General features: G+C 42.6%; 6 protein-coding genes across 6 annotated transcripts; 5 read left to right on the top strand and 1 right to left on the bottom strand.

The window, feature by feature from the left end:
* Positions 1 to 202: 202 nt before the first annotated feature.
* Positions 203 to 3,453, top strand: EAE98_000994 (uncharacterized protein; the record flags this gene model as incomplete). Its single annotated transcript, XM_038948611.1, has 6 exons — positions 203 to 293; positions 450 to 595; positions 649 to 675; positions 727 to 762; positions 818 to 3,226; positions 3,277 to 3,453. The coding sequence occupies 6 exons, from the start codon at positions 203 to 205 to the stop codon at positions 3,451 to 3,453; spliced, it is 2,886 nt and encodes a 961-aa protein (XP_038814877.1).
* Positions 3,454 to 4,073: 620 nt separating this feature from the next.
* Positions 4,074 to 5,096, top strand: EAE98_000993 (uncharacterized protein; the record flags this gene model as incomplete). Its single annotated transcript, XM_038948610.1, has 1 exon — positions 4,074 to 5,096. The coding sequence occupies one exon, from the start codon at positions 4,074 to 4,076 to the stop codon at positions 5,094 to 5,096; it is 1,023 nt and encodes a 340-aa protein (XP_038814876.1).
* Positions 5,097 to 5,272: 176 nt separating this feature from the next.
* Positions 5,273 to 5,614, top strand: EAE98_000992 (uncharacterized protein; the record flags this gene model as incomplete). The annotated part of the gene is made up of 2 exons (XM_038948609.1): positions 5,273 to 5,480; positions 5,568 to 5,614. The coding sequence occupies 2 exons, from the start codon at positions 5,273 to 5,275 to the stop codon at positions 5,612 to 5,614; spliced, it is 255 nt and encodes an 84-aa protein (XP_038814875.1).
* Positions 5,615 to 6,148: 534 nt separating this feature from the next.
* Positions 6,149 to 6,706, bottom strand: EAE98_000991 (uncharacterized protein; the record flags this gene model as incomplete). The annotated part of the gene is made up of 1 exon (XM_038948608.1): positions 6,149 to 6,706. The coding sequence occupies one exon, from the start codon at positions 6,704 to 6,706 to the stop codon at positions 6,149 to 6,151; it is 558 nt and encodes a 185-aa protein (XP_038814874.1).
* Positions 6,707 to 8,822: 2,116 nt separating this feature from the next.
* On the top strand, positions 8,823 to 11,652 carry EAE98_000990 (uncharacterized protein; the record flags this gene model as incomplete). The annotated part of the gene is made up of 5 exons (XM_038948607.1): positions 8,823 to 9,842; positions 9,907 to 10,120; positions 10,170 to 10,600; positions 10,737 to 10,943; positions 10,999 to 11,652. The coding sequence occupies 5 exons, from the start codon at positions 8,823 to 8,825 to the stop codon at positions 11,650 to 11,652; spliced, it is 2,526 nt and encodes an 841-aa protein (XP_038814873.1).
* Positions 11,653 to 16,107: 4,455 nt separating this feature from the next.
* EAE98_000989 (uncharacterized protein) lies at positions 16,108 to 16,990 on the top strand (the record flags this gene model as incomplete). Its single annotated transcript, XM_038948606.1, has 2 exons — positions 16,108 to 16,501; positions 16,559 to 16,990. The coding sequence occupies 2 exons, from the start codon at positions 16,108 to 16,110 to the stop codon at positions 16,645 to 16,647; spliced, it is 483 nt and encodes a 160-aa protein (XP_038814872.1). The 3' UTR covers positions 16,648 to 16,990.
* Positions 16,991 to 17,681: the final 691 nt, after the last annotated feature.

The raw sequence follows: 17,681 nt of genomic DNA, 5'->3' as shown, positions 1-17,681 counted from the left end.
TTCTTATAGAATTGAGCGAATGAATGCGTTGCGTGGAAGATTGAATCTGAACGTCGCAAGAGTTCCAGGTCCACTGAGTCACTGCTCGAGAATATTCTACGAACCAGAGACGACGCGACTTTCTTTGTTCAACTCGCGCACCACCTTGATAAGTTCTCACAACACAACCTTGTATCGCAAATTTTCTGAGACGTCGAGAATTATGGCGAGCTCGCAAGATACCACTAAATGGATGGCCCCGGTGGTCAGGAAACAATTCTTAAGCTTCTTTGAGAAGAATGCTCATTCTGTTGGTAAGTGGCGGGGTAATTCTTTTTGGTGAAGGGGGGTTCTCTGGGGAATTTCAACCACGATTTTCCTCTGAACAGGACTACACTTCTTCTGCAGCCATGCGCCTGTCTGCGATTGTCTGAAACGTCTATTCAAGCCATTATTCTAACAAAATGCAGTACCATCGTCTTCTGTGGTCCCTCACAATGATCCCACTCTCCTCTTTACGAATGCTGGTATGAACCAGTTCAAGCCGATTTTCCTCGGCACAGTGGGCAAGACCGATGATATGGCACAATTAAAGAGAGCGGTGGATACACAGAAGGTAGATGACTGTGTTGCTGCTGTTATCGTAGGGCCGCGCTAACGGAGTTGTAGTGTATTCGAGCTGGAGGAAAACATAACGTAGGGCTATCTGTCTCCGGGCTGGAAAGTATATGATCTGATGGTTTATAGGATCTTGATGATGTCGGAAAAGATAGTTATCATCATGTAAGTTGACACTTTGATATGCTACATTTGAGCAGCTTTAACATGTGAGTCATAGACCTTCTTCGAGATGTTGGGAAATTGGTCGTTTGGCGACTACTTCAAGACAGATGCTATTGGAATGGCATGGGAGTTACTCACAAAGGTCTACGGGTTAGATCCAGATCGCTTATACGTCACATATTTCGAAGGAGATTCGGAGAATAATGTACCAGCGGACACAGAGGCCAAGAACTTATGGTTGAAGGCTGGAGTCAAGGAGGATCATATCTTGACAGGAAACATGAAAGATAATTTTTGGGAAATGGGAGAGACAGGACCATGTGGACCTTGTAGTGAAATCCATTACGACAGAATAGGGGGAGGACGCAATGCTGCTCACCTTGTTAATCAAGATGACCCTAACGTATTGGAGATCTGGAACATCGTATTTATTCAATTCGATCGCCAGAAGGATAGATCTCTGAAGACTCTACCAGCTAAGCATATTGATACTGGTATGGGTTACGAACGTTTAGTTTCGGTATTGCAAGATAAATCATCGAATTACGACACAGATGTGTTCTCGCCATTATTTGCCAAGATTCAAGAGGTCACAAACGCCAGACCTTATACCGACAAATACGGAAAGGATGATACTGATGGGATCGATACTGCTTATCGTGTTGTTGCTGACCATATTCGCTTACTTACTTTCGCTATTTCTGATGGGGGTGTTCCCAACAACGAGGGACGTGGTTATGTTGTACGCCGGGTCTTGAGAAGAGGATCTCGTTATGCTCGAAAATACTTCAATGCTGAAATTGGCAGCTTTTTCTCCAAGATCCTGCCAGCTCTTGTCGAACAAATGGGCGAGCAATTCCCCGAAATTGTGAAAAAGCAACAAGATGTGAAGGAAATCTTAGATGAAGAGGAAGAGGCTTTCGCTAGAACGCTAGATCGTGGTGAGAAGATGTTCGAGAAATATGCCGCTCAAGCCATCAAGACGAACACCAAGAAGCTTTCTGGTGCAGATGTATGGAGATTATATGACACCTTTGGTTTCCCAGAAGATTTGACCAAGATCATGGCGGAAGAGCGTGGTCTTGAAACAGATGAAGGAGAAATCGAGATTGCGAAAGAGAAGGCGAGGGAGGCCAGTAAATCTGTTAAGGAAGCTGCCCACACTTTCGCCAAATTGGATGTTCATCAAATTGCCGAGCTGGATAACATGGGTATTCCTCGACCCAATGATGATGCTAAGTTCTCGAAGGGCGATTCAACTGGCAAGATCCAACTCATTTACGATGGCAAGAGCTTCCTTAAGAGCACTGCGGATTTACCTAATGATAAACCATTTGGTATTCTATTAGATAAGACAAACTTCTACGCTGAACAGGGTGGGCAAGTTTTCGATACCGGGAAAATCATAATTGATGGTGTTGCGGAATTCAAGGTCCTTGATACTCAAGCATATGGTGGATACATTGTTCACAATGGTTACATGGACTATGGAGACTTCAAGGCTGGTGATGAAGTTATTTGCGAATACGACGAATTAAGGAGACAACCTATCCGCAATAACCATACCGGTACCCACATCCTCAATCATGCATTGAGGGAGCACTTGGGTGAAGATATCAACCAAAAGGGGTCACTTGTCGACCAAGAGAAATTGCGATTTGATTTCTCGCATAAAGCTCAAGTTACACTACCTGAACTCAAGAAGATTGAAGACTCTGCAAACTCTTATATAAAGCAAAATTGCAAGATCTACTCGAAAGACGTTGATCTTGATATCGCAAAGGGCATTGAAGGTGTACGTGCTGTCTTCGGCGAAACATACCCGAACCCCGTTCGAGTGGTCTCTGTTGGTGTTGAAGTTGACGTTCTGCTCGCCGAGCCCAAGAATCCAGAGTGGCGAAAGGTCAGTGTTGAATTCTGCGGTGGAACTCACGTCGACCAAACCGGCATTATCAAGGACCTCGTTATTGTCGAGGAAAGCGGTATTGCTAAAGGAATCCGAAGAATCATCGCTTATACTGGTGATGCCGCACATGAGGTGCAAAGAATTGCCTTGGAATTTGGCAAGCGTATCGCAGCTTTGGATGCTATGCCTCACGGCGTCGAGAAGGAACAAGAGGTCAAGGCAACACAAAATGACTTGAACCACCTCACTATCTCGGTACTTGCTAAAGAGGACCTAAAGAAGAAATTCACCAAGGTTCAGAAAGATGTCCTTGATGAACAAAAGAAGAAGCAAAAGGCCGAATCCAAAACTGCTTTGGATACTGTTACTGCCTATTTTGCTGATTCGAAGAACAAAGACAGCACCGCGTATATCGCACAATTGCCAATTTCTGCAAATTCCAAGGCTATTGCTGATGTCATGAACCATTTCAAGTCTAAGGCAAAGGATAAGACAGTTTATCTTTTTGGAGGTAGTGCTAGTGAAGGTGCTGTTGTGCATGGTGTATATGTTGGTACAGTAAGTGCAAAACGTCTTTTTTACCTCCAGAAGTCACTAACACTGCATAGGATGCTGCTTCCAAGGGTGTGAGTGCGGAGCAATGGGCCGTAGCAGTCTCAGAGGTTGTAGGAGGTCGATCCGGTGGAAAGGAGCCAACTCGTACTGGTCAAGGTACCAACCCTGATAAGATCGAGGATGCGGTTGCTGTCGCCGAGAAATGGTTTGCCGAGAAATTGAAGCTTTGAGAATTATACCCTGGCCCGAGAGGATTATCTTAGAGCAGAAGCTACTTTTTCAACGTTTAGACGTCAGTTTGACTTGCAGTGGCTTGTCTCAAGTAATTGCTGTATTTTGAGCACAAATCTCGATTAATTGATCGATTGCAAGGTGTGGGGAAGTCACTGGGTTCGATTTCAATCCACCCGTTGATCGTGACACTCCTTAGGCTATGTGATTTCTGTGATTTTTGTGATTTCTGTTTCAATATGAGCAGCTGTTATTTGATTTCATGTTATTTGTCATTCAGCTTCGTTTCGTTCCAAGTCATAAGAGCATTTGGCTTGCTTCTTTTCAATACCCATGTCAAGTATCGAGAATTTTCAGGTATTGATCTAGGACATAGTAAGGGTGGTTATATAAAATCCTCAACCTCAAACCCAAAAAGAGAAAGTCAAGTAGGCGTCCAAACATGCCTTCCAATTTCGTATTTAGAGGAATTGCTCTAAACCAGCTTCCGCCAATTCTATACAGCTAGTCTAGTCAATATAAACACTTCTGTTTTTTCGAGACATCCTCACCCTCATTAATCCATATACATTTAACTATTTGTTTGCTTATCACTTTGTAGTGTTTGCAACTCGCAATCATGCACGGTCAAAATAGTAACTCTTACGACGAATATGGCAATACTCAAACCAACTACACAGGCTTTTCACCAAGCTATATACCGCCAAATAATCCACCTTCTCACACTAGTCACTCAGATTCCCCATCACAACAACCATCACAGCCCCAGTTGCTAGAACCCTTTCAGCAACAGCAACCTCTTGAGGAATGTCAGGAAAGTTTTGGTCAGCACAATTCTTTTGAACGTCGACAGCTCCATCAGCCGCAAACATTTATCCAACAACAAGCCCCGTCTCAATACCTAATGCCACAACCATCGTCAAAGCCCCTTCCATATTCATTGCCTTCAACCCAGTCGTCTCAAGTCCAATCGATGCCCCAATCGCAGCCATTTTCTCAATTGCAAGATCCCATTGGTCTCGATGTCATGAATTTCTTCGAGGCTCAATCTCAATCCTCAGTACAAAGTCATCCACAGATGCCCATGGATTTCTCCTCGGACTCATTGCAAAACTTTGAGATGTTGGCCATGTATGAAGTCGAAAATCGTCGACAAGATATTGTGCCAAACTTATCTGGAGCCCAGGCTTCGCTCCAGAATGATGCGTCGGGTCAAGACACATATCGGTTGTCTAGATCACACTTAGGCAGTACCGACACTATAGAAATTGGCAGGATAAGAGATTTGGTATCTGCTTTCCGAGATCGTCTTCTTTCACGCAGCTACTTCGTTTTTCGTTGGAGCAGAGACCTGGAACGTACTCTCTCAACTCTTATTTCGGAAGCTCTCGATGACGTGCATACTGCCATCAGCCAAATGTGGCCCACGTTTTCTGAGTCTAACATCAAACAGGCACATTCGCTGTTGATTAAATTACAAAACCAAAATCCTTCGCTGGCCAAGAGACCGTTTGAGAATCTTCTCAAGAATCGACTCACCCGGCTTCTTCCATATCTGGGCTGCGACTTGCATCTAGTTTGTAGTATTTTGCGAAGACCTGATGTTCATATACAACAAAAGAGTATCCGGAATCGCAGATAGTATTGGTATCCAACCTTTATTGAACCACATCTACTCTACCGGAAAGAAAGTGATACTTATGTCTAGAGGCAGAGGCACCAACAGTGATAGGGTTTTCAAAGGCTATTTCTATTTCCAGGTAGAAACAGAGGAGATGAATCAAGGCCACGCCCCTCTAAAAATTCCGATATATATATATGGTATCTCAGAAGATTGGGGTTCAGGAGATCAAGGGAAAGTACAAGAATTTTGGACAAGCTTCTAAGGGCAATGACGATCAAATGTTGAGAACAGTGATGGAAGACTTGTTGTACAAGGCAAATGATATGGTTCTTATAAGAAACAATGGATATGGTACTGAACCTACAACACTGGATGGTATCTTGCTAGTAGATATCCAGACACGTAAGAAAAAACCGTCAGTCTCGTGTTCCACACTTCAGACGCAATACAAAGTCGATTCACATACAACCCTGACAAACATTTTGACAGGCGAATTAGTAGAAGACGTCCTTTGGAAATATCATCTTGGAATTTGATTGTATAGTCTTAAGCTTGACAGTCTTAAAGTTGATACATCCATAGGAAGACCTGAACTTCATTGTTAAATAAATTGCTCCCTAATTTGTGTCAACTACCAAAGTGGAGATGAATTCCTCATCAGTGTGTATTTGTTGTGATTGCCATAAAGCGCCACAAACACCCAACAGATATAATTTCAAGGCACAGTCACAAGTAACATCCAAGTGTCTAGATTTCGAGGTTGTGTAGAATGAGTTCTCAATCTGAATTTGTCCGATACATCAGATGAGGTCTGGTTCACCAACAGTCAAGGGACGGCAGAGTACGTAAGTAAGTCTTCGGGTGAAAAGTAAATTTTTGGCCTAACCGGTAAGATTCCTCCCCAACCTTATTTTCGAAGACTCAAACTCGGTGTCAAGTTCAAGTGCGAAGATCCAAACGTGTATTGGATGTCAAGAAACGCCAGAAGCATGTATGAAAACCAAATAAGCTATTGGTTGTTAGATCCTTTCCAAGAATGTCCTCTTAATATCCCTCCAACCACACATACATTAAAGATCCATTCTCCTTTTCCTTTCCCTGGAACAACTCGTCTTATCCCTTGAGCTGCTCGAATTCGTCCTCGTCCTACATCTTCCCCTCTCCACATCCTCGTCTCCTGAAATGCACCGCTCACAACGACCGTCGCTATAACTTCCAAACCCAGGACCGGATTCCTCACCACCGTGTCTTTTTTGCATTCCTCCACTTCCACAGTGGCATTTTCTACTGTTGCCAATAATGTCCGATCTTTCCGAGCCGGTTGAGCCAGCACGATCCCGAGATTCGGGACGCCAATCTGATGGTGCGGATGTGGGTGTGAAGTTTCGTGATTGATGTAGTGATGACGACGAGGATGTTTCATTTCCGTTCATGATGAGTTGGTTTAGAGAAAAGGGATTGAAATTTGGACTTGAGGATTCAGAGTTTGAGAGAGACATTGCGGTGGGTGAGTTGAAAGGGGTGTCTGGGACGTTGTCTGGAGAGTGAGATACGTCTAGACGGGTATAATCGCGGTGTTGTTTATTGGTAGGATCGAGATACGGGTTGTGCTTTGGAGGGAAATTCATGATTTTTATGATCTTGGAGAGAGTGCTTTTGGAGTTTTTAGGTAATGGAGGAAAAGAAATATTCAAAAAATTGTTTCGAGTTTCGAGGAGCAGTAGTTGGTATTAGATATATTATTTGGGTTCTTGTTTTGTTCTTATATTAGAACCGTTTGACTATGTGCATGAGATGGGATGGAAACTATGAGCGAGTGGTGCGACAACATCGCGCAAAAACGGGGATCTAGACATGGCATTGATCTTCTTGTTTATTGCTGATCGAATTTGGTGTTTCGATGTGATTGGAATTTCGAAAATCAGGGCATCATTCGCAGGGATATCATTGTCTGGGGTGAGCATAATGTATAGGGCTGTGCAAGCTCGGTTTTGATTCTTGTCTCCACGCTGTATCCACAATTAACACGCGTAAATGGACCATGTGGGGAGATTGAGAAGATTTATAGAGATCGCATGGAAGATCGAGGGGAAGTGAATGAGTTGGAATGTATGGACTGCTGAATTCTAGAAGGGCTAGAATTGGGCATTGGCATTGAAAGTTACTCCTTTGAATTAGGTATGATGGTACAGAATACGAGGTTGAGAAAAATAACTTTCATCTTCCCGCTTTCCTCTTGGCCGAGTAAGTCAGTCTATCGACCGGCTTTCTCGGAAAAGACATAAGAATTGAGTTTTCATGTATGTATTTCATAAAATGAAGATACTTTTTCAAGTAAAACAAAAGTAATCGAGATCAAAGTTCATCTTACTATATGCAGACAACACGTGCTATTAAAAGAGTACGGCTGAGATGCCCCTTTTCCCTCTCGGTACTTGTAATTTCAGCCAAAATAGACAAGATCCCGCTATCTTCAATAAATATCACTAGCACGAGTTTAGAGTGAGCAACTAGTAACGCCCTTGTGTCATTCTTTTCCTCTCTTTTCTTAGTCGCGTTCCATTTGCTCAAGCTCTCGCGCATGTTAAGAAAAAAGTCGGCTGACCAGCCCCACGCCCATGCACCCCAGGAATTGACTGTCTTTCATTGAAGAAATGAAAGGAAATGCAAAAAATGATGAACAGAGGGGGATTCGAACCCCCGCGGGCTAAGCCCATGAGAATGCTAATTGATTGAATCAATTAAGCTGTTGAGCTTGAGTCACACGCCATAACCACTCGGCCATCTGTCCTATTTGCTTGTAGAAGTGGGGTGTTTTTGAATATATGAAGTATTTGTGATTGGACAATTCAGACAAACATCTTCTGGTGCTCTCCAAGCCATAGAACTTCAAATGAAGGTCCCATCATGCAATGATATGAGCCGTGAATAGTGTGTGGAATCGCGCTCAAAATCCCTCCTCTTCCACGACTGCCAAGCACTTATAAACTACAGAGGATAGAAGCAGAAGAATGTATGTATGACATGTAAGATTACATTATTTTCGAGCGACCGTCCAACCACAGCTTGCCAGCCTGTGAACTCTCGGCCATCTTCAATTAAAATTCGAGACTTCTCAGTGTGAATTGTCATCTTTTCTAGACCGATTTTCCTGAAGAGAAGGACATGTAGATTATCATTGAATACATATTAGAAATCATGTATTGTAAAGTTTAAGTTAAGGGGGTTTGACACTTGTCCCCAATTGTTAAAGTCAAAGTTACCCGTGGATAAGCCTTGGACAAGCCTTCGACATTGTTCCATCAGACTAAAGGTCTCCGAACTACTTTGGAAAAGATATAGAGTAGATTTGATATCTAGGGACCTAATCCTTTGACTTAGCAATAAAAAGATCAATCTGATATTCACTTGTTAAACTTACCCAGTATATTCCTTATTAATATTGGTTCACGGGAAGGGATTGAAGTCGAAGAGATAACTAGATTTAATAAAATAATATTCATAATCACCGATGATTCTTGCAAAATAAACGGTCAAGCCTGACAGCATCAAAGCGAACACCCCTAAATAATGACATCTTCAGGGTCGGCCGCACAGTCTTCGTACACCAACATATATTCGATTGGTAATATTTTCACATAATTCTATCCACACTTTCAATCTCTTCGGACCAAGCACTTTCTAAATTTCTGCAGCTTGGATCTACTAGATGAAAGTGCTTTAGTGATCGCCTCCAAAAGCGTCATGTTCGGAGACTATCAAAACCAGCAGGCAATAGCTATCCCACCAAATTCAACGTACCCCTCAGCGTTATCGATTCCCCCTACTGTCCCACCTAGCAACCCCGATGATGTTCGGCGGCCATCAACATCGGCTCCTACTGCAGTTCCTACTGGACTCAATGCGCGGTCATGTGTTACATGTCGCAGGCGAAAGGTCAAATGCGACAAAAAGGTGCCTTGCTCGAATTGTACCAAGGCGCAATCACCATGCGTATTTCCAGCACCGGGTAGAGCGCCTAGGCGCCCCAGGGCCGGAGGAAAGCCTATTAGTGATCGGGAAGCGGAGCTTCTAAAAAGACTGAGAAGGTTGGAAGGAGTGGTGGAAGAACTCAGCGGACAAGTGGATGCGGAAAATTCGAAGGCTTCCCCATCAAGCAGCCATTCCTCCCCGCACAACAATGTTGAATCGAGCAGCGAGTCTCCTGGTGGAACTGCGAAAACTACAACGAACGGGTTGAATGGAAGGGACGAAGAAAAGGGCACAAAACGACAATGGGCCACGAGATCTTTCAATATGGGACTTGCAGCTCCGAAATCTGCATTTACTATGGAAGAAGGAATAGGACGCCTGGTATTAGATTCCGGAAAGAGTCAATACGTATCAAATCCGTTCTGGGCAGAATTATCGCAAGAGATAGCAGAGCTTCGGGCCATGTTCGATGAGGATGAGGAGGATACCGATGGAGATTCTCCGATCCCAGCTCCATCTTCCGCCACCCAACCAGATCATCAGAGTTTTGTGATGGGTTATAGCTCTGCCGATGTCAATATGAAGGCTTTACATCCTTTACCTTCTCAAATACCTTTCTACTGGTCAACATTTCTGGAGAATGTGATGCCATTGGTCAAGCTTCTCCATGTGCCTACGACAGGGAAAATCATCAAAGAAGTTCAACACAATCTAGACAATATAAGCAAGAGCACAGAAGCCTTGATGTTCTCTATATATTTTGCAACTATCACTTCTATGTCAGATGAAGAGGTTTGTATCTCTAATTCGCTCCTACATGCTTTATTTCTACGAAGCTATGACTGACGTTTTTAAGGTTGCTACCAACTTTGGAGTCGAGAAAGATGCCTTACTAAGAAAGTACCGATTTGGTACCGAGCAAGCTCTTGCCAGGGCAGGCTTCCTCAATACAAACGAAATTATGACTGTTCAAGCATTCGTGTTATTCTTGACTTGCGTTCGTAGACATGACGATACTCGATTTGTATGGTCTTTAACTGGACTCGTTATGAGAATTGGCCAATCGCTTGGTGAGTTTTTGTGTAAGTGATTCTCAAGCTAAATATCTAACAAGCTCAGGATTGCATCGTGACGGCGAGAAGTTTGGGTTATCCCCATATAATACGGAAATGAGGAGACGGCTTTGGTGGCAAATCTGTGTCCTGGACGTGAGGGCATCCGAGGACCATGGATCTGACCCTTCGATATTTGAACATATATTTGATACCAAATTCCCACTTTCGATAAACGATGAAGATCTAGATCCAGACGCAAAGGAACCACCACAACCCCGAGAAGGAGTTTCGGATATGACATTCGTTCTTGTAAGGTTTGAGATATGTGCTTTATCAAAACGCCTTCAATACACTCCACCAGGTCGTGGTCCTTCTCCCTCAGGAAATCTAACAAAACTTACACTCGAAGAGAAGGAAGAATTGATCAAAGAGACTGCGGCTCGAATGGAAGAAAAATATCTCAAATACTGTGAGAATAATGCAGGCCCTCTCTATGTAAGCAAAATCTTTTATCCGTGCTTCGTCTTGATTATTCAAATCTACAAAGAAAATGCGATGCATACCTCGCATACCTCGCGTATACCCGCATATTCTCATTGCATTGCTCATTTACTAATCTTTGAAACGATAGTGGGTAGCGGGTACAGTGGCACGTCTCATATTTGCAAAGATGTCGTTGATAATTTACCATCCATTGATCCAACCTGGTAGGCCTCAATGCTTATCTCCACACACGAAGGACCGTCTTCTGAAGTCATCTATCGAAATTATCGAGTATTCAAGAATGTTGGAGACAGAAGCTTCTACCAAAAAATGGGGCTGGCTATTCCGCACTTATGTACGTATATGTTGGACTTCGTGGTACTTAACACTACTGACCGCCATAACTACAGGTACAATGGCACGCCATTGCTTTTCTTCTTGGCGAACTCTCTGTTCGCAAGAATTCTCCACTCGTGGAGCGAGCTTGGCAAGCTATTGACAGTGCGTTTGATGATTGGAGTTCTGCTGTTGGTAGCAGCAAACGCGGTATGTTTTGGCAACCCATGCGAAAACTCATGGCAAGAGCTCGAAGAAAGCGAGAAGAAAATTTGAGCTCGATGGAAGAAGGAAACGATGAAGATCATTGGGAAGGAGCCCCTCACGATTGTCCTGTCGCCATACGCAGAGCTCAAACGTCAATGCATGATGCGACCAACGTACCGATATTGGAAGCGAAACAAAATTCACATTATAGGGAGCAACAACAAGACCTCAATAACGATTTTGGCATGGATGTTTCTTCACAGGTAGTAGGAATGGGTATGCTAGCGCCCGAGCAGATACAACTTCAACTTCAAATGCAGCAACAGCAACAACAATTACAAGGCCAGACTCAAATATCGTGGTTGATGGATGACAATGCCTTACTAGATCTTGACATGAATGCCATTGATGGCGATCCTGGCTGGGTTGGCTGGGATGATTTGGCGAGGGATTTCCAAAGTCAAATAGGCCAACAAGGACCAGATGCAAATACCTTGGGCGGTGTGGGGAATTGGTGGTAAACACTCTTTGATTGCATTATTCGTCACAAGTTATGACCTTTTGATTGAGATTTGAATAATGAACGATTACATGAGAGCGATGATTTACATGTAGTTTGGGCTCGGAGGCAATGGCGTTTTATGCATCTACTTGCATTGGATAATCAATTCATATTCACGCATACATAGGAGTGGATCAATTGGGCAATATAGGCTTTGGATATACAGTGTTGATGGGGAGTCACTTTCTGATCTTTGAAGAGGTTAAATGTCAAACCCATAAGTATGGGATGTCTACCAAGGTCGTCTTCATGTAATCTCACATCCGCCATATTAGGATGATGTCTTTAGATAACTACTTTTAGAGGACGGATTTTTTGTGATATAGGCTGGAGACGAGGGGATAATATTTACTGCATTGGATGAATCTCCTCTTTATGTAAATAGTTTCCAGTAAATTTGAATCAAAATCATGAAAAGTCGGTCTTGCTTCTAAATGTTTGTAATAGGTTATTATTGGTCATTATTCCCTCATTCGCTAAACTTGAATCTTTCCTATCTTTCTATCTTGACCTTGCTGTCGTCAACTTTTTTTAAGCATGAAATTAGTCTTGAATCCAGGTTTTAATACACCAGTTAAGTATTTGGATTGACTGAACACTTCTCAAATTTCAATATTTCTACTAAATTCATTCTTTAATTGTTTAATATCAGAATTCACACCTTGATTATTCTATTTCTAAACAAGAATTATAACAATTCTTAAAATGAATGATTTGATATATTAAAGATATTCACAGGTTTATTTTTGCACTCTCCCATCAGTTCACACACCCATTGATGATCTTTTAGGAATGAAAACTTTATATTTTATTATGATTGTGAAAAAGACCTCTCTGATTCATTCTGCTGAGACCGTTCTAAGGGAGCGTGAGAGCGGTAAAAGTGCCCATTCTGATAGGTAAACATGAAAGACCCGCCTATATGATCGTAGTTCGTTTAGAAGTCGGACGTGGGCAAGTGTTTCTGTTTGTTAGTATGCATGATCCCTCGAGACAACATTCGTTGTGCTTTCCTGAGTGTTCCTAACTTTCTTTTTCTTGTTCACTGACAGCATACATATTCTGCTTGCCCGTCCTTAGAGTTGGTTGTGTTCTTGAAAGCGGTGGATCTCTGTTAAAAATGTGGTCGAATACTCACTCTTGAGGGTGAATTCTATGACTAGGCGACCTTGAATTTAGTCGGCCCATCAGCATGGAAAAACTTTTCAATCCGTACTCTGCTTGCGGTCTGACCTATGAAACTGGGTTTCTAGATGTTTCTGTTCTCTGAACCTCTACATCAGTTCAGTTTGTCATACCACAAATTTATATCTAGGTTCACCGGAGAAGGAAAAGAACGGTATGAGTGAGTCGGGTTCGTTGAGGGTAGGTCTTTTTTAGATACTGATTTAAAGTGAACGAAGCAGTATCTCTGATACAGATACCAGATTGGGAGTTTTATGAACCACCTAACGAGGAGAACGAAGATAGTATTTTTACTGTCGTTTGACTTCATCGGTAATGATTCAAAGAGGGAAAAATGGGCAAAGCATAACTGGGATGGAGTGGCGATTTAATACCATTAGATAAAGATATTATTCATAGATCCGAATGTAAAAATGAGTACATAAGGCATAGTCATTCTCCTTCTTCAAGTTCACTAATTTGAGGACCAACATCGATAGACGAGAAAGCATTTATCTCTAGGAGCTCTTTCCCTCAAAGATGTAGAGATATTTCTAATCCGAGTCAACGAAAGGATATGCCCTTGATCATCCAAAATTCTAGGAAAATATTACAGCAAAACATCGATATCATTAGACTACACCTTTGAATGACCAACATGAGTAGTCGAATTAGAGGTATCTTCAACTATACTGAGGGATATGCAGTATTCTAGGAAATCAATCTTGGGTGTGAGCGCCAAGGGATTCGCTCCTTCCAGTATCAATATAACAGCAATCAACCAAATACTGGAGCAAGTAGAGCCATAAAATCGGAAGATATTTGCTTAGTGAACCTCCTGAAATACCATTGAGATAATCAATAAATCAACAAGATAATGATCATATTCTGATTTATATCGATTGAACAAGGCATTTAAGACTTCAAAGATATCAGATTCTCGAACGTTAGAGTTTCCACTAGGAGGGAACAGAGGGACGAGAAGCTAAAAGAGGCTCAAAGTTTCGTTGCTCAAGTCTATGTATGATCCTTCAGTTTTCGGTTTGAACGGTTCAGATACGTAAGGATGGATTTTGATTTCAATCATCGAGTTGGGAGAATGCCAGGTACAAGAAAACCAATGTAGTATTGCCCCTTTGCAATACGATTTCACTTGTGCGTCTCTTTTTCCTATTAGGATAAAATATCTATAGTATTTTATAAAACTACATCGTAAACACTGAATTCACCTTTCAGCTCTCGCCAAGTAGCTAATGCTCACGTGATACTCGCCTAAATCTCTGCTTTTTTTTGATCGATCAAACATGAAGTACATGAGCTAGCACGAAAGTCGTTCTTCCATCAAATATCGCAGATAATCCGGCATGGTGTAGTGGCTAGCATTTCCGCCTCTCATTGAAAGCTCTCGAGCTTCAAAAAGGTCGCGGGAGACCGGGGTTCAATTCCCCGTACCGGAAAGAATTATTTTTTGAATTTCTAATTCGCTTTGACGTACATTTTGTTCACATAGATAGTGCTTGCTGATCAGGGACCAAAACTTCGCTGAAACGACGATTCACTGTAACACACTCAATGATTGCTCCGCCGACCATGACTTGCCCGGAACAGAATCAGTATATCCCGTCCGTTAGGCCGGGATCAATCCATTAAAGTTTTTGTTTTTGCTAATCCACCAGGAACCAGTTTATCACGCGGGACAGAAAACTCAGCAGTCACTACTCGTAGGTCCGAAGTCAGTACCGGTATCAGCTTTGACTGACCGAGTCAAATAGGAGACAATGAAGTCGTTCTTTTGATAATCTCATCTCAGCAGTTCCTCATGCAATATCATCAAATCTTGCTGCGGCCAAAACATTGATCCATACGAAAAAAGTTTAAAATGCGCGATCGATTATGAGGTCAAGATTCGATGTTCATGATTAATGTAAAAGGGAATCGATTTTTGATATCCAGAAGCCAGGGATATCCAATGTACACAAAGTCTCGGGCGAAGGTTTGACTGGACGGATAGATGCATCCTACATAGCATTGTGAAACCGACACATCGATTCCCTGGTAACAACAATGATTCGAGATTGTTTGCGTGGGCCGGGAGTTCTTCGGGTAGTGACCGTAACTCTCTTTTCTATTTTCTGAGAAAGAAAACTTGGTGTGCTGCATTGAATTTGCATGCCTGTTAGCGGATCTACGAACACCTGCCGTGTGGCGTGATATGTACGCTGAGCATTGCATGTATCCTCGTGCTGTACCGTGTATATGCAAAAGGATGAGTGTTCTCGGCATCGGGGAGTTGGAGTCCACGAAACGGATTGAAATCTGATGGACATACATGGCGCCGGAGTTCTCGTCGCTGTCATCAGTCGTTGTGATTCAAAATTCTCAGAGGCACAAAGCACACTTGTAATCCGCAAAATCGTGGTTAACTGTATGTCGTGCGGTATCATTAGTCAGTTACATGGAAAATTTCTATAAAATTGAGGTCATCGACATGGCCGTTCATATATTCATGACCACTTTTATAACCTTTTGTGGATATTCAAAAACTCAAAAAGCTTGTTCGAGAGAATGTTATGAGAAAACTCACACCTTTGAGTGATGGCTGGCTGGTTTCCCCCCACTTAAATATCTCATTTGCCGAAAAGCATGCATACAAACCGTCTTGCATCCTTGGCTCCTGTCGTCTTCAAAGCTCAAACACACCATCCAAAGTCGAAATCTTAAACACTTTCAGATGAAAACGGAGATAATACTACACGATAGTTGTCTTCTTGGTCACTCCCAGAATACTACTTGCCGTTATGGCCAACTTGATAGAGTAGACCATTGAGCTGACCGACTTCTTTCAGTGCGACAATGTTACATGCTAACCGCTGACAACCCCAAGCAGCCTTCCCGCGACAGCCCTCCCTCAATTTTAGATGGCCTGCAATAACCTGAGTCATTTCATATGCTTATCCGCATCTGCTGTCATACGCGTCTGGCTGGTGCGCCTGGTGATCATTGGGTAGCAGAAAAATTAAGCTCTAAATCATACTCCGGCATTTGCTATGCTCTGCTATTCATGCAATGAAATGAGAGAATGATCGAGGCAGTGGTCATCAATATGCCATAAAAAGCTCGGGACATTCGGGAGTGGATACTCAATCAAAAATTCTTAGGCATATAAAGGTAAGTGCCAGCCATGCTGAACCGTCTTGCTTTGCTTTTTGTGCTTGACACAATACTTTTTTTCCATTTACAACATTGGAGTATGCTTTTGGCTTTCCCGAAAACCAATACAGTATCTCGGAACATAATCCCAACGCTCTTCAATATCCGCACTGTCACCATCACGTGGCTTCGATATCGTCCAATCATGTCTTCGACACAATCTTCACGAGAAGGAAGCTTCGAAAGAGAACTCCGTAGCACACCTTCGACTCCTGGAAGAGACAGTCAAAGCTCTTCACCACTCGCCCGAAATCCCAGTGGACTTCCGGATATTTTGAGGTCACGGGTTTTGGCCAGTCCAAAAGAGTCCGATGCAGAATGCTGGGAAAGGATGTTGGCATTGCAGAAGGAGTATCACTGTTATCAATCTGCAAGATTGGAAGCAGCTGTAGAGGCTTTGGAAAACGGTTGGCTTCTTGAGGAAGTCCCTAGACGTTAGTACAATCTTCAACTATGATGATTCTCCAGTATACATGCTCACACAAGCACAGCATCTCGACTTTGCTTAGATCTTATTAACGATGGTTTGAAGGCTCAAATTCAAACATTTGATACCCTCCAAAGAGACTTGGTACAATAAGAGTAGGCTTTGGTTGCATCGCAGGATCTATATCTGTTGAACAACGACCAGATCATAGTGTAATAGGTGGAGAGAAACGCTGGAGAACGGGTTCCATTCATTGGCGAAAGCCAGCGAATATTGGTATTTTAGCATTGGCGTTATGGAATGGGCAAACTTGGGCACACGATAATATTGGATGGAAATCGATACCCACGGTCTGTAATTTTGCGTTCTTGAAGGCTCATTTATAATTCTGGAGGATAATGACTCCAGAATGGCAGGGCGTTAGATTGGGACATATTTTGATACATAATATAGAATCATCAACCATAGATGGGAAATATATGAGAATCGCCCAAAATTGATGAATCGAGCAATGACTCTCATGCACTTGAATTGGATATAGTAGGTGCATGTATTATTAACATGAAATAGGAAGACCTGGTGTGTCAGATCACGTGCCATCTGTGCTAGGCAAGAGAGAGTGAAACTCGGTGGTGATTTTCCAAACGAGTAGCAAAAGTGTATTCAACAACTTTCCTACGCATTGGATTAGAGCAACTTTCTGCATCAGATATTCTTCTCACCTACCACACAATGATTCTCTGTGAATGGATTGAAAATGATGCAGGAATAGAATATCCAAACTCGAATGACATTCAATGCTTTTCCTTCTCCGATCACTCATCCAGATTGCGAGTGTGATGCACACCAATATCGTAATGGAGCGTTACAGAATATCATTCGGTTCTTACGGGAAATTAATCTCAGGTCCTCGCTATGGTTCAGCTTCTCTAAATTACAACTTGTCTACGGCTGATCACATATCTTACATCAACCTCCCGTGGTACATATCCGACGGTTCTTTCACTGCCGTATGACTGCAACCCGGTCTGATTCCGAGTGGAGAATATGTTTTCGGGTCAACTGCCTTTATCTTTTCATACCTGACTGACAATATCCCAGTATCGACATGATGAGCCGCCGCGCAAAGTTGGTCTCAATTGATTATCATGATGATGCCGGTTTCTTCTCGACCGATTATTTCATAC

The sequence above is a fragment of the Botrytis deweyae genome, assembly GCF_014898535.1.
Source record: "Botrytis deweyae strain B1 chromosome Unknown BDEW_002, whole genome shotgun sequence".
NCBI classification, from domain to species: Eukaryota; Fungi; Ascomycota; class Leotiomycetes; order Helotiales; family Sclerotiniaceae; genus Botrytis; species Botrytis deweyae.
This window is presented reverse-complemented; position numbering and strand designations above follow the sequence as displayed.